The following is a 26,635-nucleotide window of genomic DNA, read 5'->3' as shown; positions in this document are numbered from 1 at the left end:
TAAATAAATTCAGATTTGGTTCTTTTCAGTTTTGGTTGCTTATGCCATTGAACTTCAGATCTTAGGCAGGTAGGTAGTATTTTGGAAAAGAAAAGGCTGAAAATACTGTGTGAATAGTAATAACAAGAGTGAACTAAGAAAAATGTATGTTTGATCTTTGGTTTTTATGTTTATTTGTTCCAATAATTTTTTTTTTCAGAATACTCTTCTGTGTATTAAAAAATGACTCAACCTTGTGTTAAATCAGTTGTTTATGTACATATTTTACCCAGCATACTGGAAAAAATTATACTCTAACTGCTAATTTTCTCTGAAGAGTAATGGTTGGTTATGATTCTGAACTATAGTTTACCACTGAACTCTTTTATATTTTGTGAGCAAAATTGTTTAGAATTTCTTGCAATTATGTTCATTACAGCTCATCATTTAAAGGATAACTGTTTCTATACTCCTAGACCTACAGAGCCTCATATTAAAGTATTGTAGTATAACTCTATTGTTTGTTTATTGCTCTGGGAATCCAGTTTATGTTATGAGGAGGCAGTTTTGTGTTTGGATTTAAAAATCTAAATCATAACCTTTGGAGTGCTAGTCTAATTAATTTTGGAAAAAGGAATTCAGATCTCAGCATGTTATTGGTGAAATGGCATGAAATATGTTTAAGAAGTTTGATCTGAAGACAAAAATAAAAACACTGGAAAAGACAAATAGAATATTTTCTGTTCATATATTCTGAAACTCAATAGCTCTTACATTTGGATTTTTAGAAAATTTAGATATTGACCATAGCCCAACAACAACAACAAAAAAGAAAACAAATTATAAGAATACTTCCCCTTTCCCCACCTTCACTATTTTATAATATTCTAAAGTGTCTTGGTAAGATGTTGCATTTTAGTACTTTTGAAAAAACAATTTCTATCATTCACAGCTCATTACAAACAGTAGATTTCACAGGCTATTTTATACCAGCGGTGTTGATGTGCTGCTGTTTACAATACAATAAAAGTTAATGGAAGGGAGCAAAATACAATTCAGTTACTATAGAAATGTTTCTAAACCAGTAAAATAAATTGAAATTAACTGCCATTTCTAAAATGTCTTAGAATTTCAGTGTCAATCATGTCTTATAGTTTTGTCCCTTGAATATATTACATTAATTTGCATATATGTTTAGGGGGTTTTTGCAAATGTCATATGTTCCCCATGCTTTCAAAAATAGGGATATTTTAAGTATTGCCCTCTTTTGAGTTTTCAGTCATTTTCAACAACCTCATCTATTCCAAATACAAAGTGGTGGAGTATGCAACAAGAATATATAGACTAGGGAAGAGTAGGTTTACTTCAGGTCCAGTTACTTCCTAATTTAGGCATGTTGCTTTACCAGACTGTTGCGCAGCATTCTTATTCATAGAATAGGGCTTGTATTTATCCAGTGATTTTCTAAATTCCTTAACAGGAATTTGGCTGAGGTTGAAACTAGGACAGAGGTGGACTGTTCTATCAATTCTCTCATTTACTCTTACTTTTTGCTGGAACTACCCAGAACACTGATATAGTTTGGATATTTGTTCCTACCCAAATCTCTTGATGAATTACAATCCCCAATGCTGGCATTGGGGCCTGTTCAGAGGTAGTAGGTCATGGCGGCAGATCCCTTATGGCTTGTGCTGTCATCATGATAGTGGTCATTTAAAGGTGTGCTGCACCTCTGCACCTGCTTCTTGCTCCTGTTTTGCCATGTGATGTGTCTGGTCCTCATTCTCCCTCTGTCATGATTATCAGCTTCTTGAGGCTTCCCTAGAGGCCTAACAAATGATGCCAGCACCATGCTTCTTATAAAGCCTGAAGAAACATGAGCCAATTGAGCCTTTTTATAAATTACCCAGTCTCAGGTATTTATAGAAATGCACGAATGATCTAATACAATCAAATTTGAAAATGCTTGGCTGGGTGTGATGGCTCATGCCTGTAATCCCAGCATTTTGGGAGATTGAGGCAGGCTAATCACCTGAGGTTGGGGGTTTGAGACCAGCCTGACCAACATGGAGAAACCCTGTCTCTACTAAAAATACAAAATTAGCTGGGCGTGGTGGCGCATGCCTGTAATCCCAGCTACTCAGGAGACTGAGACAGGAGAATGGCTTGAACCAGGGAGGTGGAGGTTGCAGTGAGCTGAGATCATACCATTGTACTCCAGCCTGGGCAACAAGAGCAAAACTCTGTCTAAAAAACAAAAGATAAGAAAGAAAAGAAAAAGAAAATGCTTGTAACATATTACACTCTCCTACATTTTTATGTTAGAAATATGTTTATAATTGCAGGAATATGAGAAGACCTGGTACTAAACCCATGTAATTGCTATCTGTCCCAGAGGCAAATGCTTTTCAAAGAATTCAGTTTTTATTAGGACTCTCTGACAAAGAAATTCCTTATGTATGTGTGTGTTGAATATAATAACTCATATTAAGTACTTACGGTCAGGCTCAGACTGAATGTCACATTTCTGTGTACTGTTAAGGCTTTATTGCCAACAGAAGGGCCCAGAAAGTTTCAAAGCAACAGGAATATACTTTACCAAGTGCATAAAGCAATGTTGCTTTGTTTACTTCTCAGATTAGAGAGAATTGTCATCATCCTACAAATATATTTTGAATCAGTCTTGTTTTCAAAACAAGTGTACTACAGTTTACACAGTCTACTTCATAAAATTTTACATTCATTAACAGAAATACTCTTTAGATGGTAAATGTTGAAATGGCTATATTTGACTTTCTATTATAAATAATTTAAAAACAGGTAAGAGAAAGGAAGGAATTAAACGGTAGTAAATCTGATATTCCTAATCTATATAGAGAGTACATATTATTTGAAATGAGAATGTAGACAACATGAGGCAAGAAATACTAGAAAAGAATGGGCCATGGAGGTCTTCAGCCTCTTAATAATGGCTTAAATCTGAAAACTATCTCTAAATACAGTATTAATTGCTATGCTTTGATGTAAGATATACACTCATTTAAGTGTTCCAGTATCAACTACTACACTAAAGAGGGACACAAGTTTATGTTGGACAGTTGATCAGTATCAGTATTCAAAGGTTAGCGTGTAATAGACATGCTAACAGTATCAGCTCTGATCTGCCTGTACTATGACATATACTAAAGGAAAAAACTACTTTTCATCCCAACAAGGTCTCACTGAAGGACTGTGATATTTCATATTGGAAAAATAAACTTTCAATATTCTATCACAATAGTTGGAAATGTTGGCCATCCTTGATGTTCCTGTCATTTCTTAATGTTTTTGTGTGTTGTGAAAAATTGATTTTGGACATTATTTTCTTAAATTTTGTGATACTGTTTGTTACTATCAAGTAGGATTGCATTAAAGAGTAAGCAGGCAAAATGTTCATAGAGAAAAAAATGAAACAAAACACATCTTAGGTGCTGGTGGTAGGTTTTAGGAAATAAGATTTTTTTAAAAAATCGTTTGCACAGTAACACTGAAGGAGCCATACATAATTATTAGCAAAGAACAATTGTCTTTGGCTGTAAGGTTATGTAAAGCATGATCTTTTTTTCCCAGGTGTCTTTAACTAAAGCTCTGGCTCAACAGTCTTCTCTGGAGATTAGTCTACCCTGGCCATTTTCCCACCCACCCACTCTTGTCACTCTTCATCAACTAGAAGCCATTATCCACCCACCCTCCCACTGGTCACTGTCATGAATCTTCTACTTTCTGTGTCACATTAAATCACTTTCTACCACCATCTAATTTTGTCATCTGTTTACCAGACTACAGTTTTCCATAGCCTTTGTTTAATCTCACCCTATTTTTTCAGTGCTAATTGTTTTTCTTTCTCATTACTTTCTTTGTGCTTTTCACACTGTGTTACTTCAAGTCATGCCCTATCTTCTCTATACCTCTCGTTGTGCTCTTATTCTTCTAGAAAAACATCAGGGGAAATTATTAGTGTCAGGGTCTCTCAAAAGAGAGGATCATTGATCCTCTGGTTCTCTCTTCTGAAGACAGATGCTGTTTTAGTCAAGCTAGATAGTTTGCACCATATTAACGAGGAAATGGGTACAATGGATGGTTTTTGATCTGGGAAGAGGTATGTTAGATGAAAAAGTATGAGAAATATTAATTAGTGGGAGTTCTAATTATCCTGGATTTGCCTCTTTGCCCTCCTCCTATGCTAGAAAGCTGACTTATGTGGACTACCTCACCAAAGCTCTTTTACCTTCCCACCTCAAGTTGGATTTCCTCCATGAATTGCATTGCAAGGACATTAGATAGTGGACAGAAAAAGAAGTTAGAGTATTTATTCACCCTCTTTCCATCTATGCTCAACTATAATGATTTAGCATTGTCTGAGCCTATCTACTAAAGGCCTCTGCACTTGTTGGATGGTTTTATTCCTCTCAGATGCAATTTTCACTAGCTTCTGGTAACAGACCTAGTAAAAAGCAATGCATCATTTGTACCTTAGCAGGTCTATCTCTATAAATAATTCTTTATTAAAACCTCTACAATTATCATTTAAATATATGTTTTCTATTTTCTGCAGCAATTCTGACTGATATAAAAGAGATTTAAAGGGATTAAAAATAAGGTGACAATTTAGAATAATTTTTGCAATATCCCAGGTGTGAGGGGATATGAGCCTTTATTTGGGATAATGGCACCAAGAATTCTTTTAAAAAATGAGTGTCTTAAAATATATTTAAAAGAAAAAGTAGGATTTAATGTTTGATTTGATATGTTTATAAACTTTACAGTTTTACAGGACTACCTGTCCAAACATAGTCATAGAGTGAGGGACAAGTTGACCTTAATGGAGCACTGATTGTTTAGCTATTTCTTTCTAATCAATATATAAACTCCTTGTAACTCAAATAAATCAATTCTAAGCTCAAATTACTCTGTAATCTTGATTCCTTCATAAAAATAATAACAGAATTTGGTGATTGCATTATATACCTCATTTTTTACTTCTAAAAATATTAGTAAAGACTTTATAGCCGTTTTTTTTTTTGTTTGTTTGTTTTTTGTTGTTTTTGTTTTTTTGATATGGAGTGTCGCTCTGTTGCCCAGGCTGGAGTGCAATGGCAGGATCCCGGCTCACTGCTGCAACCTCTGTCTTCCAGGTTCAAGCAATTCTCCTGCCTCAGCCTCCCAAGTGGTTGGAATTACAGATTCCTACCACCACATCTGGCTATTTTGGTATTTTTAGTAGAGATGGGTGATGAGGTTTCTCCATGTTAGGCAGGCTGGTCTTGAACTCCTGACTTCAGATGACTCGCTCGCCTTGGCCTCCCAAAGTGCTGGGATTATAAGCGTGAGCCACTGTGCCAGGCCTAGAGTCATTTTTAAATAACAAATTACCATGATTCCTGGGCATAAAGTAATATTTTAAAATAGCATTTAGATTCCTAAATTTGAGAAGATAGAGAATGGAAAATAATAAAAGATAGAGAATGGAAATGGTATTACTAGTGAAATGTCTATTGAGTACTAAACTCAGTACAGAGAGCCAAGTCAAAGCTAACAATATTCTAATGCTGTATCCTCCCATAAAAGATTTTAACTCAACAAAAGCTGAAAACTGTGTAACTAGGGCCGTTTCTTAAGTATTTAAACTGGATGTCAGAAAAACAAAATTAGAATGATATTACCCAGAAATATACTTGCTGAGCATGATAAATGCTATCTAAAAAAATGAATAATCAAGAGTATTGTAATAGAATTATATCTAGCTATGAGGCAACAGTTAAGCCAAAAGCATCTTCTGGATGGCCTCCTTTTCTTTTATCTTTTGTCTTAAAACACACACACACACACACACACACACACACACACAAACACAAACAGAATCTTGCTCTGTCACTCAAGCTGGAGTGCAGTGGTGCGATCTAGGCTCACTGCAACCCCCACCTCCCGGGTTCAAGCAATGGCCACCTTTTCTGTTTGTCATAATTATGCTGAGCCTTTGTAGGATAGCATCCAACTCGATTCAAAGGGAAAAATTCCAAAAAGGAGTATTTTCTAAATTTATTTATTTTTGTCAAATACCAATTCTTTTCTTCTGAAAGATATAGTCTATGAAATGAAAATTAAGAGCTTAGTGGTTGAGAATGCTGGAAACAGTGCAATACATAATGCTGTTACACAGAATAGACTTAACTATAGTAAGTCGCTTTAAAAATAGGCTTTAAATGTATAATAAGTACCTGTGAAACTACAGCCCACACACAGCAGCTCTGTTTTTTCTTTTTTGTGTGTCTACTGACTACCTATAAGTGAAAGACTTCTTGAATTTAATTTTCACATTTGTCTATTAACTAAGTAAATGCAGTTTTATATAAAGAACTGGTCATATAATTTTTTTTCTTAAAAATGATAGCCATCATCATTTTAGGCAACATTGACTACTTTTCCCCTGAACTTAGCCATATCTCAGCATTAGTTAGGAGCTTGTATGTTAAATGTCCCTCTCAAACCTTCACAATTTATGTTTATATTTTATTAGCTCCATGTACCTCCTGTCTTAGTCTGTTTTTTGTTGTTGTTGTACTGTTTTTTTTTTTTTTTTTTTTTTTTTTTTTTTTTTTTTTTTTTTTTTTTGCCATAACAAAATACTACAGATTTGGTAATTTACAAAGAAAATAAATTTAGTTGGCTGATGGTTCCGGAGGCTGGAAAATCCAAGAGCATGGCACTGGCATCGGGTGAGTGTCATCCCATGGTAGATGACACTCACCATTGTCACACTAGTGCTCTCAGGGCATCACATGGCCAGAGAGCACACTCTGGAGAGAGCTGAGATTCAAATACCAGTACTTTTATTTACTAACCTCTTTTGCCAAGTTACTTAAATTTTCTGCAACTTACTTTTCTCATTCACAAAATGGACTTTACTTGTTTTAGTCCATTCTTACACCACCACAAAGAACTGAGACTGGGTAATTTATGAAGAAGAAAATGTTTAATTCACCCACAGTTCCATAGGCTGTACAGGAGGCATGGCTGGGGAAGCCTGAGAAAACTTACAATCATGTCAGAAGGGCAAGAAGGAAGCAAGCATGTCTTCACATGGCAGCAGGAAAGAGACAATATAGGGGGAAGTGCTACACACTTTTAAACAACCAGATGTGAGAACTCACTAGCAGGAGAATAGCAAGAGAGAAATCTGCCCCCATGATTCAATCACCTCCCACCAGGTTCCCCGCCCCCTCAAACACTGGGGATTACAATTCAACATGAGCTTTAGGTGGAGACACAGAGACAATTCATATCACTACTACTGCATAATAGAGTTTTTGAGAGTATTAAATAAAATAAAATATATAAATTGCCTCTCCCACTGGCCTAATTCTAGTGTACCCAAATGCTTAATAAATATCACCTATAGTTACTGCTGAATAATTTTAAAAATTGTTACTTTTGAAGTGCCAATTGGCAGATTGTTACAGTAACTTTATTTTTCTTACAGAAGTAAATTGAATCTCTTGTGGGCTGAGAACATGAAAAATTATGATTAACTTTTTGAGCCCATATTTAATGATATAGCTATTAACTTTACATCTAAGGAGATTCACATTAAATGTTTCTGAGGCTTTCATCATTTTCCATAAATTTTTATTTTATTCTAAAAACCTTGAAACCTGCATATAAGGTGAAAGGCTCTTATAATAATCACCCATCACCAACATTTAGTGAATTACTAACATTTTATCACATTTATTTTATCTTTTTGGTATGAAATTACACAGTTAAAGAAAAATGGTGATAATAGTTTGTATAAATAGCTCACATGTAATTCATTATGGTAAAATGTCCTTCTTTTCATTCTTTCTAATTTCACTTAGTATTTTAGTAATGCTATCCATGTCTGCAAGAGTACATAGATAATTAAGTTGAATGCACATCTATATTTTTATACCAAAATTTAAAACAGCTGAAGTGTACAAATCTGGATTTTGAAAAATGTTTGCATTCTTCATATGCATAGTATCTGTTCTGAGATGAAATTCTAGCTAGATTTCATGTTATCAATAATACTCAATGACTTAATAGATGATTTATTGGGAGTTTCTAATTTTATTTCTATGTCTCTTAGTTTTAGTGAATTATCTGTTAACATTTGGCCTATCAGATTACAAATAGCAAATTAAAAGATTTAAAGTATCTATTTTACTTGATAATATAAATTTACCTCAGCATTTTACAAATAAGGCTGTAAAGCTCCCTATGAAGAGTAAATTGTATTTGAAATTTTGTTGGTATTTTAGTGACTACTGAATGAGGATTATGCCAAATATTAATTTTCAGTCATTAAAATCTAATTAAGAAAAGAGTAATATTACTGAAAATATAGTACCTTTTGTCATTAATGAATATCTTCTCAGAGTTTTTAAAGGTATGTCTGAAAATAAATTCAGAGAAATAGAATGTTTATATAAACTAGGGAATTTTCATCTTCTTCATTTATTATCTTGAGGAAGTAGAAGCACAAAGAAAACTCTATCACTGTTTAAAATTATTTAAACCCAAACCACTGAACAGACTTACCATATCTTATTTGCTGGATAGGACCCCGGACTCTTGCAAATGAATAATTCACATTTGTGATGCTCACTCTATTGTTTGGATTTAAACATCAGAAAGAATAATTATAAAACAATTTTAATCTGCAACTAAACCATTTTATGACAATTGAATTTTCATAATACATTATTATCTGCCACACTTACTTCCCTGTATCCCATCCCAGCTCACCTTGCAAGTAAAAGTGCTCATAAAATCTCAGTGGCTCAAATGGTTTATAATAGTTTCATAGCCACTTTATTTCCAGGTAGTAGACACATTTCTTCCTGGATCTATAATTTAATCATTTTAAATGTGAAAAAGTAGGGTATTGACCTTTAGATTTAAGTATTTAAGTTAAGAACAACAAGAAGGAGATATATATGTATATATGTAAATATGTATGTGTATACACACACAAATATATATATATATATATATATATATATATATATATATTATGAGTTTTAAAATGGTGAATGGTATTTGGTTTTGGTCAAGCAGGCTTTAATGGTGAAAGAATCACATTCTTTTTTTTTTTTTTTTTTTTCCAATGGTTGAGCCAAGCTAAGTCTGAGCAAAGCTAGTTCCTGTGCCCAATCCTGCATTCCCTTAACTGGTAATAAAGAACTTTGCTGGCCTGACAGGTTGTCACAGCAATTATTCACACAAAATTCTGTAGCAGTTGTATCTGCCAGCCCATGTAGTATTGAACATTTTAACTGGCAGTCTTCCAAGACTGAACATTAATCTTACCATCTCCTATTACAGTCCCCAATCAAGATATTCCAGGGGTGATTGCACTAACATTGTTTGAAGACTACATCTACTGGACTGACGGGAAAACCAAGTCACTCAGCCGTGCCCATAAAACATCGGGAGCAGACAGACTCTCACTGATTAACTCATGGCATGCCATCACAGATATCCAGGTGTATCATTCTTATAGACAACCTGATGGTAATTATTATTTTCATGATTTCCATAAATGCATTAACATCTTTCAGTAACATTCCATTTTTGATTCTTTCAAGGTTACATGTAATTTTATTTTTGACGAAGATTACCAGATTTGATGATTTAGCGTCACTTTATAGAAGAATTCAGTCAATATCAAATATTACTATTGAGGCATATGATTAGAAGCTCAATAATAGGACAAAGTATTATGAATTTGTTAAAATCATATTAAAGTAAAATGACAATAATACATTTAGTCAGAGAAGTGAAGACTGCATTCTTGAAATGATTTATTTACAAAATAGAGGATCCTTAGTTTCTGGAATGCTGAGTAGGTGGAATTATGTTTAAGTAGCTCTAGCATTTTAAGATTGACAATTCTATCAAGTTTCCTTCAGCATATGTTTAATAGGAATTTCATCTGGCCTTGTGACATAAAGGTTTGATTATTTTCCTTAAAAAACCTATCTGGCCTATAAAGCAGAGTCATTATACTAGTAGTTGTAGATCATTTTTTCATTGTTTTATTTTATGTTTGTATTTCTGAACATATGTTCGTCTTCATCCAAAATGCTTCTGGTATTTATTATTTTTCTGATAGACAGTTTTTTTTTTTCCTACTAAAATCCTTGTTTTATAGAAGTGTACCTTTAAAATTATTGAATGGTAAAATTAGTGTCATTGGACAATGAGTAGTATTTGTGACAAAGTAAATTACATTTATAGTCTTGATGAGTTCTTCATTACAAAGATTTATTCCAATACAAGTTATGAAGCTTAAATGTCCTATCTCTAATCCGGTATTATATTATTAGTCTTGATTATTCTGTTTTGTTGTTGTTGTTTCTTTCTTTTCTGTAGTCTTTAAACATCTCTGCATGATAAATAATGGTGGTTGCAGTCACTTGTGCCTTTTAGCCCCCGGAAAAACCCACACTTGTGCATGTCCCACCAACTTCTATCTGGCAGCTGATAACAGGACTTGCTTATCCAACTGCACAGCCAGCCAGGTGAGTGGAGGTCTGGGAATCTAATTATAGGATGTATGTTGAAACATTAGTTCTTTTGTTTAGTGTAACATTGAATGATTATTCCATACACTGTAGAGACGGTCACAGAATGCAGGAAAAGCAATATAAAACCTCACTAAAATGGGACCTTAGACATTAGGAAGAATAAATGGAGGGCCAAAAGGAAAAAATAAAAATAAAAAGATAGAGAAAAAAAAAATTCTTTCACAGATCCATACAGAATAATGTCTCAAATCCAAATCCAAGCACTTTGGGAGGCCGAGGCAGGTGGATCACTTGAGGTTAGGAGTTGGAGACCAGCCTAGCCAACATAGCTAAACCCAGTCTCTACTAAAAAATATTAAAAATTAGCTGGGCGTAGTAGTACACACCTGTAGTCCCAGCTACTTGGAAGGGTGAAGCATGAGAATTGCTTGAACCCAGGAGGCAGAGGCTGCAATGAGTCAAGATTCTGCCAGTGTACTCCAGCCTGGGTAACAGAGTGAAATTCTGTCTCAAAAATAAATAAATAAATAAATAAATAACAATGTAAAAAGAAAGAAAAAAGTTAATGAAGAACAAGCAATGCAAACCATTAGTGGTTATCCCTGTAAATTGTCTGGTTTATGGGGACATTTTACCTGTGATTCTTTTCTGATGTAGTGAAAGGAAAAAAACTATCTCTTCTATACTTCTTGGAGAAAAATCAGTTTGTAGAAACATAATTGTCAGTGAGGTAGACCTTTAAAGGAAACAAATAATCTGGGCAGTTAAGAATCATGCTACTAGGCATTCTGATGAAAAGTTTACATTCTTAATTTATTCTTACTTAGGAATTTTGATTTATCATCTAAAGATTGTCAACACATGACATGTTTCCAAAATAGTACTATTTTAGAAAAACTATGCAAATCAAATCAGTAAGAATTCTATTTGGATTAAAAACATAATCTGAGAATCTAGTAAAAATTAAGATTACATTCAATCCTTTTAACACTAATAATTCAAATCTTTAATTAAGATTATTTTAATTACAAAAGGAGTCAACTTAAAAATAGCTTTACTTAAGCTTTAAAATAGAGACTTTGCTTGTTTCAACTAAACTTCACCATATTGGGATTGCATTTTATCCTGATATTCGTATTAGTAGACATGTATTTAGTAGTTTCTTTATAGCTTTTTCTTGTGGGTGATAATTACAGTCTGAAGTTTATTTTATGATAATATTAGTCTTGGAGAACATTTATGGTGAAGACCGCTTTATATTTATATTTAACATTAATCTTTTTTAAGTCAGTGAATTTAAGTATGAAAAAATGAAGCTTGGACATGAAATAGAAGAGATATTCCTGTGAGAATAATATATTGATTAACATAAAAAATAAAATAAGTATATTATACCCTGGCCTCCCTTAACTGAAAACCCTTTAATGTTATTACCGAAATCAAATGAAGAGCAAAATCATTATATCATATATAATTCTAACAGTTCATGTTTATTTAAATCAGGCACATTTGGTGAATTTAAGAATATATACATTTTGGATATTTTTCCAATCATGATTGGAAAGACTTTGAGGATACTCAGGAGACCTGAAGTTCTCCTACTAATGTGCTTTAATATATTAAAAGGACTAGAAATATTTAATGTTAAGAGTAACTGCTTTCCCTCATATCCCCAGACATTCACTATCTATAAAGGTAAGTTTTCGCCTCTCATATTTGATGAAAAAAACCACACCAGGCATGAATATAGGCTAGGCAAATATGAGAAAATCAATTGAACACTCAGATCTCCCATTGGATTCATAGAGCTCTTTACCTTCTCGTATTGCCACTGGAAGAAAAATTCACACTCATATTTGTTTAAATGATGTCAATCTGTCATAAATCTACTCCATCATATCCAGACAAATTTAGCAAAAGCTAACAGAAAATAATCTCTTATTTGAGAAACTAAGAGTATTTTAAATGGACAAACCTTTAGACTGCTAATCTATTTTCATTAGCAATAATTGAACCTAGCCTATAGCTTTCTATTATAAGTCTTTCTTGTATGTAACATGCTAAAATAAATGCCAGCTTGCTGTCAATTACTTACATGGAAATGACAACATAAACACTTCTAAGAGAAGTTAATAACTTTTAGAAAATTATCTAAATTAACACTTAGAAATGTTTTTAATGCCAGATGAATATTGTGATACATGCTTTTCATTGAAGTTCTACTAAAAGGAAGAGAAAAATAATTTTATATACCATGAGAAATTGACTAAAATTTATATATTGCTTGTTTTAACTAATTTCAAGTGAATATTTTTAGTGGTAGCTACTTCAGAGGCATGTGCTCTCTATATGGAAAGTGAGATTTTTGTCTTTAGTTTCTTCTATCTGAATGTTAATGAGAAAAGAATTAATTTATGGTCATAGATTACTGAAACATAAATTAACTGGGCTTTTTGGTCACTCTTTAGTCGGGCAATAGTGAAGTTAGTAGGAACAATACTTTGTCTCAGCAGCTACCTTTGGGTTCAAATCACCTTCCTCATAAAAGTAATATGCAATGATAACTTCCTGAATTTTGTCTCAAGCATCAAGTCACTTGTGTGCTAAATAGCCTGTAAGTAAACAAATATTGCCACATAACAGCTCAACTACTTTCTTTAGTGTTAATCTGCCGCCTGATAGTTAATTTTAGAGGGAGGAGTTAAAATTTCTGTTTCTATAAATAACAGAATTATTGCCTTTCTCATGACTTTTTGTTTAGCTGTTTCACATGGAATGGATAATACAACAAATAAACATGCTAATAAATATTTTAGTGAATAGTTTTTTTTAGGCAATCTGGAGAACAAGTTTTACTACAAGAGTTTTTTTCTGTGCATTCATTTTTTAAAGTCAGCAAAAAAATATCGAGCCTTATCTTTACCTCTTTTTAAAAATCTTTCAGAACTTCTCTTTGTCTTAAAAGATCATGAAACCTCATTAGGAATTCTGAAAACTGAAAAGAACTGTGTTGGCCTCAGCTGTTCTTAAAATTTTTGTGGGGCACATACTCATTATGGCTAACAGCAGTATTTTCAGTGTTCAGGAATGTTTATGGAATCACAGCATGATAGAGACGGGAAAGTTCCTCCAGATTATCTTCAGCTCCCCATTTGGTGGCTAAAAAACACAGGCTGAGAGATGTTAATTGAATTTCCCAAGATTCTGAATAAAATGCAATTAAGTTAAATTAATTCAAATTACCTAAATTAGTTCAACTGGATATCTCTTCCTGATATTCCTAATAGTTTTTTGCCCTACTTAGTGTTTGCCAAACGTTTTCTGTAAAGGCCCAGATAGTAAATATTGTAGACTTTTCAGGCCACAGGATCTCTGTAGCAAGGACTCATCTCTGCTACTGTGGTGTTCAAGTAGCCCTTTAGGGCTGATGAGGTGATTTATGCCTTTAATCCCATCACTTTGAATGGCCAAGGCGGGAGGAGCACTTGAGCCCAGGAATTTGAGACCAGCTTGGGCAACATAGTGAAACTTCATCTTTACAAAAAATATAAAAATTAGCTGGGTGTGGTGGCATGTGCCTATAGTCCCAGCTACTCCAAAGGCTGAGATGAGAGAATTTCTTGAGCCCAGGAGGTTGAGGCTCCAGTGAGCTGAGATTACCCCATTGCATTCCAGCCTGGGAGACAGAGGGAGACTCTATCTTAACCAACCAACCAACTCACCAACCACACAAAAGTATCCAAGTATCCCTGTAGACAACATGTAAATGTGAGAGCTTGTCTGTATTTGCAGGTCATCTCAAGAGGTTTTCCTGAACAATGTGCTCTCCTAGAACTAGATCATGTTGTGGCCTGTTGTGTATTTAGTCCCTATTGTGGAATGCACCAAGATCACCATTGTTCACATGTGCAGCAAAAAAGTGGACTAGGCTGTGTTGCCCTAGTGAATTGTAAAATATTCATGATATATGCACTGAATTATTCAACCTTTTTTTTTTTTTTAAGTTTCGTTGCAAAACTGACAAATGTATTCCATTCTGGTGGAAATGTGACACCGTGGATGACTGTGGTGATGGATCTGATGAACCTGATGACTGCCGTGAGTACATTGGCAAATGCTGGAATTTAGAATTTACAGTTCCTTATATCCTAGACCTGAAAATTGAAGCTATACGAAAAATATTGGCTTCTGATACTTTCCCAACATTGAAATAGAAAGCTTATGTATGTCGGTATTAAACAATAAAATAAAAATTGTTGCAAGTCCATGGTTATCTCTTTAATAACTGTTACATTTATAATGGCACCATCAGCCTTTTGTGTTAGATTTTGTTTCTTTCTCAAATTTGATTATTTGTGGAATAATGACATTACTTCGTGTAGTGATCAGTAGGGTAATAAGCAGCATTAATTTGACTTAATATGTCACCAAGTTAGAAGTAAAACTGGGCAAGCTTCCAGAATGTCACTCGTTGACTAAAATCTTATCTTTAAGAAATATAATCTCTCAACTTTACCGTGAGCATTGAAATCCTGAAAATTCTTAAAAAGTCTGATTTTTTCCAATGTAAATCACTAGATTGCCATTAGGCAATTGAGTATGTTCTTAGCAATTGCTCTAAAGTGACTACAAATTATGTCCTGACATTTGACTGTGATTGGCGTGGTCAGCTGCTGCTGTTTTAACAATCGCTGGTAACTTTGGTTGTAATGGGACATCAGCAGACTTTTCCTTGATAGCCTTTTGTAGTTCACTCTATAGGTCACTCCAATACTTCACTGTCAGGTTGAAGATGCTCGTAGTCAATCATGATAATTCCCTCGACATCCCAGTATATGGTTGCCATGATCTGGCCTTGACAATTGAGTTCAAAATCCTTAGGCTTGCACTGTAAAAAGACAGAAAAACTACCTATATTCTACCCTAGAGCTTGTCACCACCTTATTATAAAGCTTTTTCAGATTTAGGATTTCTAAATAATTACTTAAATAGGCTGTATTTCATCTCTCTGGTCATACCCACATCTGTCTCACAATTGAGGTTGTTTCACATAGTTTATGTGCTTGAAAGCAGTAAGTAATCAAATCAGTAAAAAGGAAAAATGTTATAAAAGTCATTGCTTTTCTAATATAATCCTAATGTTTCTGAAAGATCCACTGCTCTTTGATATTTTAAATATAGTTTTTGTTTTTACTATGATAGGCAGCATATAAAGAGTAGTATCTCTGTGGGATAGGTATACTATTATGCATGAATTATTCTTTTCAAAAAGTTTATTAAGTTAAAAGGAATACAAAGGGAAGAATAAATTATTTGGGTGACCTTACTGAGATTCTCATTAAGAGAAAGTTATTACTTTCCCCACAAAAAAAGTAAATTTTCTATGATAATAGTAAATAAACTAAATACAACTTATATTTGTAATTCTTAGAAATAAACAAGAATGAATATATTAATTTAGTCATTTGATTAAGAAAATGACCTTTCCTGTCTAGATTTCACTGTTCTCTGAGGAAATTTCACTATAATGACCCAGAGCTCCTGACTTCTAGTTGTAATTTTGACTGAAATTTCACGCTGGACCATATTGATGTGAAAAATTAACTACACGTTTAACTACTTTCAGAATATATGGTGATCAAATATTACTTTGGTGTCTTTTTGAGGCACTGATGTCTAAGAGACATCTGTTATCTAAGAGCTTCTCTATGATCCTTGTTTTGGTTAAATACATTTGCAAATATTTTCTTCCATTTCATAGATTGTCTCTTTACTCTGTTGATTGTTTCCTTTTCAGTACAGGAGATTTTTAATTTGATGTAATTACATTTGTCTATTTTTGATTTTGTTGCCTGTGTTTTTGGAGTCATATCCACAAAGGTTTTACCCAGACCAAGATCACAGAAATTTTCCTTTATATTTTCTTCTAGTAATCTTAAATGTTTTTATTGGTGGCACTGTCTCTGTGAGATTTCTTTTAGTATAGCAAATAAGCTTTTATTTGTAGTTGATGGGTTAACAGCTTTGAATATCTGTAGGCATGACACTTTACTGGAGAGTCGTGATGAGGTAGAAAATTATATGCCAGAGTCTCTGGAATGTTTAGGTTTCACTTTCAGGTAGATGCATCAATACCTGCAGATGATAAGAGCTGCTGACAATACTTAGAACTTCACCTGAGAAGGCAGGAAAACCTGATCCCAGGGTTCCATACTTGCAAACTTACATAATGTTATTTATATAAATGTAGTTAAGAGTGATGCATCAAAAAATCTCTGATGTCACAAGTTGATAATAATCCTTCCTTCCTTCCTTCCCTTCCCTTCCCTTCTTTCATTTTTCCTTCCTTCCTTCCTTCCTTCCTTCCTTCCTTCCTTCCTTCCTTCTTTCCTTCCTTCCTTCCTTCCTTTCTCTCTCTCTGTCTCTCTCTTTCCCTCTCTCTCTCTCTCTCTCCTCCCCCCCTTTCTTCCTTTCGACAAAGTCTTGTTCTTGTCCCCCAGGCTGGAGTGCAATGGTGTGATCTCGGCTCACTGCAACCTCTGCCCCCCAGCTTCAAGGGATTCTCCTGCCTCAGCCTCCCAAGTAGCTGGGGTTACAGGCACCTGTCACCATGCCTGGCTAATTTTTGTATTTTCGGTAAAGACAACAGAGTTTCACCATGTTGGCGAGGCTGGCCTGGAACTCCTGACTTTAGGTGATCTGCCCACCTCAGCCCCTCAAAGTGCTGGGATTACAGGCATGAGCCACCACACCCGGCCAATAATGTTTCTTATAATACTCTAATAAAATTAAGAATATTCTATAGACAGATTTGAAGATTGAATGGGCTTCCAAGTTATATCCAAGCATTCCTTTAATAGTTGCAACCATTTTTCTGGCAGGGGTTGTTTAGATAGCAAAGGAGTATTAATCAAAATTGATACAAAGCAAAATGAAATGGAGAAAAGGCACATGCTTAAAGTATGAGAAAATTGTGTCATTCAGTTTAAACATTTAGTATGATTAATTGACAAATGTTATAGATTACAAGCAAACAACTTTCAACATTTTAGAACTTCTATGAAGCAAAGCATATATTGAGTTATTTTTAAAAGAAAATTTAAATTTTATTTAATATTTTAATATAAAATAATTTTATTTAACGTAATTATAAAATCATGATTTATTTCTCAAATAAGTTTAAAATACCATTTATTAGTGTTTGATTCACTGTTTTGAGCTAATACATATGCTATTATTAATCTCAAAATCAATTATATGCACTAAAATTATTAGTCAAAAGATAAGTGTTTTACTGCAAACAACATAGAGGATTTGAACTCAAGTCTAACACTTAAAATTGTGCATCCTTAGATGAATTATTCATATTCAGTAAATTTAGTTTACTCATTGCTAAAATGATGATGCCAAAGTGACAATGTTATGATGAGATTAAATTAGTAACTGTATGTATGCAAAGGGGTCTAGCCCAGTTCCTGATACATAGTAGATCATCAGTAGATCCTGCCTTATTATTATTGTTCTTTATATACACTCAAATAATATGATAAGATAAAATGCATTATCACTTGTGAGTTGTTACAATATGTGTATAATATATAAAATATTTATTATTTATAAAATATCGTTCTCTTGCATAATAGTAGGATTATAGGAATGTATATCAATAAATCTGATTTAAAATGTAGTAGATATAGAAAGCAGTTGCTTTACATTGTGCTAGAGAATATGTCTTGTGGGCCAGGCACAGTGGCTCACACCTGTAATCCCAACACTTCTGGTACACGAGTTAGGTGGATCACCTGAGGTTGGGGGTTCAAGATCAGCCTGGCCAACATAGTGAAAATTCATCTCTACTAAAAATACAAAAAATTTGCCAGGCATGGTGGTGGGCACCTGTAATCCTAACTACTCAGGAGGCTGAGGCAGTAGAATTGCTTGAACATGGGAGGCAGAAGTTGCAATGAGCTGAGATTTCACCACTGCACTGCAGAGTAGGTAATGGAGCAAGACTCTGAATAAAAGAGAGAGAGAGAGACAGAGAGAGAGAGAGAGAGAGAGAGAGAGAGAATATGTATTGTGGACAAATTATACAGACCATAAGCCACCAAGTGATCAAGGAGAAATTATTTCTTAAAAACTGATACTGGAATAACAGTATTTGTTTCAATAAATTTCATTCTGCAAGTCAACCTCTCAATATCACTTCATTGAAATGTAGAGACTTTTCTGTTTCTTAATTTTAAAAAAATGTTTATGTGTTACTAATTCCTACCCTCTAGAGTATGGTTTATTAAATGTTATCTGGAGGGCATTTGAGTTGCTCAAAGTATAGCTAAACATTTGAGTCTAATAGCTATCAAGTTGAGAGACATTCATATTGTGTTCCAGGATATATTTTTTATAGTAAATATCTCGAATGTCAGAAACTTTCTGTTTAAGAAGTTGTGAGTTAGGATTGCTTTTCTACAATATCTATGCTTTCTCCCGTAGCTGAATTTAAATGTCAGCCAGGCCGATTTCAGTGTGGGACTGGACTCTGTGCTCTACCCGCTTTCATCTGTGATGGAGAGAATGATTGTGGAGACAATTCTGATGAACTTAACTGTGGTAGGTGACAAAATTCCTAACTAATGAATATAAGTCTAATTCTCAACTGATTATGTCAGTGTGATTTAAATTCAGACACATTTTTTTTTCCCTCTCTCTCTACGTTCTAGATACACATGTCTGCCTGTCAGGCCAATTCAAGTGTACCAAGAACCAGAAATGTATCCCAGTAAACCTAAGATGTAACGGGCAGGATGACTGCGGTGATGAGGAAGATGAAAGAGACTGCCGTAAGTCACCTCAAAATGCTCTGTACTGTCTTAACTTTGACTCCCAACTAAAGTAAGTCTAAAAATTATTACTATATTTCATAAACTTATACAATGTAGAGAAATTCAAAAGAAATTGGGGTCAAATAATTAGAAATAGGTGTCAACTGGTATGGATTATTTCAGAAGCTCTACATAAAAATATAGAGAAAATGAAAATATGAGCAAGTTTACTTTAAAATCTACATAGAAATTATGACAAACATGAACAACATTTATTCATCTACATCACCCTTAAGAGAAGCGTCGAATACAACATGGAAGTTGATTATGGGTTTTTTTTTTTATTTTTACCCATATTACATGGATACAGGTAATTTACTTCTGTTGATTAATTAGTGTCTTGAAATTAAGTTCTTTTTATTAGAAAGTTTTTCTCTATGAAATACATGTTGCACTCATGAAGAGAAATACAAATTCTGGGCAAAATAGTCTGACAAAAGCCTGACTTGTAAACAATTGTAAATAATGCTCCATTTAACATATTTTAACAAACTACTTGAAAGAATAATAGAAAAATATTTTGCCTCTTTTCATCTCCTATTTCCATCTTCCATCGAAACTCAAATTATATTAAATGGAAGGCAAAACAGTTTATACCATATACATATATATGCACATAGGCTGGCATGCACATGCTTGCACACACACTCACACGTGCAGAGTATGTGAACAATGGAGCACCTGTCAAGTTTCAGGGTTTCAACTGAACTGCTGTCAACATTTCTGTCTTGCTGCAGTTTTATTTTATTCCTCTAAAACTTTTATCAGTAAATAATGTGCAGTCATCCAGCAATTTGATTAAGATGGTGCACTGAGAATAAAGTCAGTGCCAGTTCTTTATGGTTAGCCATTCCAGAAGCTGATCCATTAAACTGACTAGGATTTGTGATGCAGTTTATAGTCTTAGGTGGATGTTCTGTTTTTCAAAAACTCAACACAATTCCTAGACATTTTGATAAACTTTGTACTTTTTATTTTCTTATTCACTTAATGCTTTCCAATTTCAGTATTTTTTCATTTATTAATATGCATATCTATGAATTCTTTTTTTTCTGAAAAATTTATTTTGAAAGGCCCCAAATTCTTAATTGTTAAAATTACTATTAAAATATCTAATCAACAGCTTTTTAAAAAACTCTGATATATCACCGCAAAAATGTTTCCTTTATTTTTACTGGGGAGGATATCAGGAGTACCTCATAAGGAATTAAAAGTTAAAATTCCTCATTGTCAGAGTCCCATTCATTAAAACACAATACATTTTTTGATAAATTGTCTTAAACATTTGTCTGTAAAATTTGCTTTTCATAAATAAAATATCTGTTCTCCAAAGCTACATTTTTAATAGCAGTTTTCTTCTTAAGCTGAAAACAGCTGTTCTCCAGACTATTTCCAGTGTAAGACTACGAAACACTGCATTTCCAAGCTGTGGGTTTGTGATGAGGATCCAGACTGTGCAGACGCATCAGACGAGGCCAACTGCGGTGAGTGTTTGTGACTGTGGGTCTTCTCTCTCTGCTTTGGGTCATCTGCAATGATGACAGTGAAACGAATTTGAACACAATTTTGATGAAACTAAGGTCTTACCTGAAAAGGTTTTGTCTCTGTGTTCACAGATTGGTAACAACTTAGTTTAGCTACTTTACAAAAAGCATGGAATGATAAGATGGAAGAGTAAGTATTGCTTAACATCACCCAAAACTTTATGAAAGATAGACCAAAGAGGTAGGATAAGACCATTATCTTCTTCTATTAAAGTGTACACATGATAGTATTAGCATTTAGTGACTAGAAATAAGAAAACACTATATTCATATCATTCTAGAATTCGGTTTTTTTTTTGTTTTTTTTTTTTTTTGTTTTTTTTTTTTCTTAAATCCCCAAGATTCTGTATTCAATGATTATTGTATGTCATTCTTTAATACAATACGGTGGGAACAAAACTATAATAAAAAGCATCTGTTCTATATTGGTGGATGACAGTGATCATTTAAGTCAGCATTTGCTTCTGAAACGTTAATATTTTCACTTAATTATATTTACAATAATTATTCCTTAATTAACATTGTAGAAATGGGGAATATATTTGTTCTGTTTAAAGTATTTGATTCTATCTTAAAGCTTTTAACACTGAGATAGAAATCAAGAGCATTTGCTATGTGTAATTCATTTTATCAACATTTATTAGCATTAATTGACCCTGTTCTGTGGACAAATATGCCAATTTGGCATTGTTGGATAAGCAGAAAGCATTTCATCTATTAATTTATTAGAAAAGGCAAAGTTTGTCCGAACTAAATAGGACTCCCAGACTTCATAGAAGTGTGCTAAATGCATTTGCTAGATTATACAGTACTTTCATTGAACTTTTATGGGGAAAATGAAAATAATGAAAAACCTTTAAGAGCTCTGAAATTTCATTTATATTGAACCACACTTATGAGCTACATGTATAAGTGCTGGCAATAATAGCATGTCTTTAAGTGATTTTCCTCATACTATCTGCCATAGAATTGTGTCTTTAGAATATACAACCAGTATCACAGTATCATAAAACTACCATTTACCACTTGTAAAATTGGTTTTCAAAATCAGTTCACAAAGCCTCAAACTGCATTCATCACCCGTTTGTCCATAGCAATTACTAAGGACTTTTGCAGACTAATTTATATTACTGGCTAGTTTGCTCTGTTGTCTTTTGCATTTTCACTTACCAAACCAAAGTGGAATGATGACTTTTTACCACTGAAAAATTTCTGGACTGGAGTGTTATTTCTATATTTTTCTTGGTTTTTCCTCACTTTGGTGTGATTTAACTCTTGTTTTGATAGATTATAAGGTTCAAATAAATTATTATCAATCACCATAGTAACAACAATGCCTAATATTTAGTTGGCAGAAACCATAGGGCCCGAGAAATAGGTTAAAAGCTTTATAGTGATTGTCTTACATAATCTCTTTATTGCCCCTATTTCATCCATAAGGAAAGTGGGCACAAAGAGGTGCTGTAACTTGTCTAAAGTCCCATAGCTAGCAAGTTCTATAATTGGGATGTGCCTCCGGGGTTATTTGACACCAACATATCTGCTTTAAACTTCTGTGGATACAGCATAAATACACTTGATTCTTTCCGTGTAAAGACAAAAAGATATTTAAATATTTTCAGTAGTGAGGTTGTATAGTATTCTCCCAGACACAAGCATTGCTGTAAGTTCCAGACCAGTTTATATGCATACGTACACATATATACGTACACATACAGAGGGGACAAGAATGGAGAGTTGTCATCTGATTTGAGTTACACAATTTTATTGTGTACAAGTGCTAATTTAAAGAAAATTCTACATCATATCTAAGTATAGCATTTCACACCCTTATTTTGGAAAGAGATAAGTCACAACTTTGTTTCTTTTTCTTTTGTCCTCAATAAATATAGAAATGTTACATATTTGTGCTAATTCTTTTAACACTCTCTGGGATGACTCCCCTTCTAGTGTTTTTATTGAATGGGAAAGAAACATAAAACTTTGCAAAAGTTCACTGTGTTATGCCATTGGACTCAGTTTCGTGTTTCTTTATGGCTAAGAACAGATCTCGTCTAGAAGCATGGGTGTGTTTCACTATTTCACATGTCCCATGTCCTCAGGACTTAGCAGGATGTGAGTAGGCTTGCATTAAGTGTGGAATGAGTGTCTAACCTATTCCTTCTTGCAGAATCTTTATTTGAAACCCATTTTCATTTCAGTTTGTGTCCATACTTTTCTTAACCCGTGCTACATTTAAGGGGAGATTCTCTTATGCTCTTGGAGTTCATCTAGTTGTTACGCCTTACATCTCAGCACCAGTATTTGTATTTATCTATAGTTCCATTATAAATTGTAATTTTTTCAGTTCTGAAGTCCTAACATTGTAGTTTGTTCTCTCTTGATATATTCCAATTGAAACAGTTTGTTTTGATTTAAATTATACAAAGAAAACAATGTAGAAGCAAGAGAAAGGGAGAGAGAGGCACTGTGAAAAAATGAAGCAGAGTAACAACACACACATAATATACATATAGTGTAGGGAATGAAAATGATAATCATTGCAAATATTTTTCAAATTCTGTTACTGAATTTAACCTGGCATAATTTTTTGAGTCTATGAGTACTCACAGTTTTAACAAGGAATGTTCAATCTATGGCAAAATTGTATGCTAATCTAGAATTTAAGAAGGCTTTGAATAGATGTAAATTAAACATAGTTTAGGAGCCCAGACTTAATAAATTAGTCTTGGTGAGGCTTTGGATATAAATTTTAAAAATTAAATTAACTGTATAACTTCCCATTTTATTAATGCCTAGTTTTTGAGATGGATAAATTTATGAATCTGTAAAAAATCTACATTTGGCACACTTGGATTAAATTAATAAAGGTGTTTAAAGAACGTCTTGGAGCTCAATTTTTACATAAGTAAAGATTTAAATCTATGCTAGCCTCGTGTTCATGGCAAGATAGTTACAAATTCATTTTGTGAGTTGTTAGTAGTTCGTGTAAAATTACTTCTATTTGCTTGAAGGTGTCTCCTCTTTTAAACTTTATACCAAGAGAAAAACATGCTTTTAAAAATGTACATAAATACAATTATATTAGGCTGTAGAGGTTGACTGCTCTTGTAGGGCTGTTTCACTGTTTATTACAATCTTGAGCAAACACCAGATTTGAATGCCTGACCAAATTAAGTAGAATATCCCGATTATAGCAGCTTCAGAATATTTATTTACAATTTCAACTTCAAACTTTCTTCATCTTCAGCCTACTCTATTCTATTTGAAGAAGTAATCGAGGGTTTAAGAATTTAACAGATCTATGCTAGAGTCACATGTCTGCTTTGTAATCACAGTTGAAACTTTTGTACAATGTGACTCATAAGATGATATTAGAATCTGGATCTTTCTATTATGTTGTGTTTTCCCAGTTTACAGTTTAGATTCTTAGTTCTCTCAGTGCCTATAAAATATTTTCTTTTTTTTTTATATCAGTTATTGTCTGTCTGCTCTCCTGCAGTCAACCCTACACTCATGCCCCAGCTTTCTATCACCCACCATTGCTCTGCCACTTCGCTCCTCTCTGTTGTCTGCTTATTTTCCTGCAATCTTTCATGTAATCTAGAATTCTGTGTTATCAAAAGGGATTTTGCCTCTAAGTTGGTTCAGCCTCATTTGCTGCTTTTTTGCAATCTTGGTTTATAACCTGCTGTTTGGCTAATGATCTTTAATTAATGTGTTAGCTAACTAACTAGAGCTTGTGAAGACAAATTAAACTTCCTACAGTATATATGTGTTTTCTACAACCTACCTTTCTAACATGACACTGAACGCATTCACCCCAAAATATAGAACATATCAACATGTGCTTTTATTTTCCTTTAAATATGTGATTAGGAAATTTGAAACAGACTACTCAAGCTATAGTTATAAGCTATAAGAATGTAACAAACAGATTTTTAAAAAGTTAAAGCAATTATGTGTTACATTATAACATATTTCACGCTGTATGTGGTGGCTCATGCCTATAATCCCAGCAATTTGGGAGGCCAAGGTGGGAAGATTGCTTGAGACCCAGAGTTCAAGACCAGCCTGGGCATCATAGTGAGATCTCATCTCTACAAAAATATATATTTAAAAATTACCACCTGTAGTATGAACTCCTCTGGAGGCTGAGGCTGAAGGTCAGTTTAACAAGAAGATTAAGGCTGCAGTGAGCAATGATTGCACCACTGTAGTCTAGCCTGGATGACAGAGACAGACTCTGTCTTAGAAAAAAACAGAAAGAAATATTTCACACGTATAGACTTGTTATATAACAAGTATCATATACTGTTTTTAACGGTTTTTAACATTTGTAGAAATTTCAAATCATTTAAATTTCTATAATAACAACTAAAGTCCACCTCTTCCCTTTCCCCCTTCTTCCCACTGTCCTGAAGTGATCATGTATTATTCACATTTATTATTTTTTACTTGTAGTATATAAATATACAACTATGTAAATATACACATATACAAATTTATCTGTACTATGTAGCTACACTTTTTAAATATATTTCTATTTAGAATAACATTTAGAAAATTTTAGTTCCATGACTTCAAGATAACCTATGGGGGAAAAGCTTTGTGCTTTTATATACGGTAAAGATAATGTACTTGAACTTCCCATCTTGGGAAATGGTCCACACATACAAATATTTTGTTAGGACATCTGTGTAGTATTTTTAATCAGTACCTCCTAAATTTAAATATGGGTTATAAATGCATGTATATTTTGACTAGCAAACAGATTATCTGAACATCCTCAGTGCCTCTCTCCTGTGTGGCTGTCACTTGTGAATGAAGCGGGTGTGCTGAAGGGTGTTGTTAAAAGAGGCTGCTGGGAGAAAGATTTTGAACTTTCTAACATATGGCATCACAGTATCTCTCTATCTAGATATTTAGAAGCATGGAATTATGTGCCTTCATGTTAGCAGCTGGAAAGGAGAAAGGACCTTCCATCCACACAGTCTCTGGAACCTTGTTGGTCTCTGTTAGGGTTGGTGTGATCTGCACTCTGTGCTCTAATCTGACTGTGAAGTGCAGGCATCCTTATTCACTGAGTATGGGTTTTGCTGTGTCTTCAAATCTTCATTCTTGATGAGCTGCTGCTTAATCTTATGTTGCTGTTGATACATGAAACTCCTTGAGCAAAGATCCTTACAGAAGCACATGATCATGTAAACCTCCCAGGTCCAGGTCCTGTGATGAGCCAAGAATGCTGCCTCAAGCTTATATTTCTATCTTCCACCCACTTTTAATGTCACAAAATAACTCCTAGATTTTTTTTTTACTTTCAAAAAATCTTTATTCTTTTAGAATTACAAGAATATAATGTATAAAAATTGAACACTATATAAGTGCACTTAAAAGTGTAGTATTTATTTCTCTCTCCCTCCCCTGCTGTGTAGAGCCCCATTACATTATATTTATTTTGGTGAAATATACATAACAAACATAAAACTTTCCTCTTTAAACAGTTTTAAGTGTATAATACATGGTGCTAAGTACATTCACATTGTTTTCCAACCATCACCACCATTCATCTCCAGAGTGTTTTCATCTTTCCAAACAGAAACTCTAAACCCATTAAGGAAGAACTCCCTATTCTTCCCTC

The 26,635-nt window shown here is 33.7% G+C and overlaps 1 protein-coding gene across 2 annotated transcripts in view; it reads left to right on the top strand.

The window, feature by feature from the left end:
- Positions 1-26,635, top strand: part of LRP1B (LDL receptor related protein 1B) — a 1,894,725-nt gene that overhangs the window by 1,663,647 nt on the left and 204,443 nt on the right. For both annotated transcript variants that reach the window (XM_032286208.1, XM_032286207.1), the window contains exons 61-66: positions 9,364-9,552; positions 10,414-10,562; positions 14,573-14,666; positions 19,062-19,178; positions 19,289-19,408; positions 20,815-20,934. In XM_032286208.1, the coding sequence (XP_032142099.1) occupies positions 9,364-9,552; positions 10,414-10,562; positions 14,573-14,666; positions 19,062-19,178; positions 19,289-19,408; positions 20,815-20,934 (789 nt within the window). The remainder of the gene's footprint in view (positions 1-9,363; positions 9,553-10,413; positions 10,563-14,572; positions 14,667-19,061; positions 19,179-19,288; positions 19,409-20,814; positions 20,935-26,635) is intronic.

This window comes from Sapajus apella, unplaced genomic scaffold, assembly GCF_009761245.1.
Source record: "Sapajus apella isolate SASKATOON/1434 unplaced genomic scaffold, GSC_monkey_1.0 scaffold18, whole genome shotgun sequence".
Classification (NCBI taxonomy): domain Eukaryota; kingdom Metazoa; phylum Chordata; class Mammalia; order Primates; family Cebidae; genus Sapajus; species Sapajus apella.
Note: the sequence above shows the minus strand (reverse complement) of the source record. Positions and strands in the feature narration are given on the sequence as shown.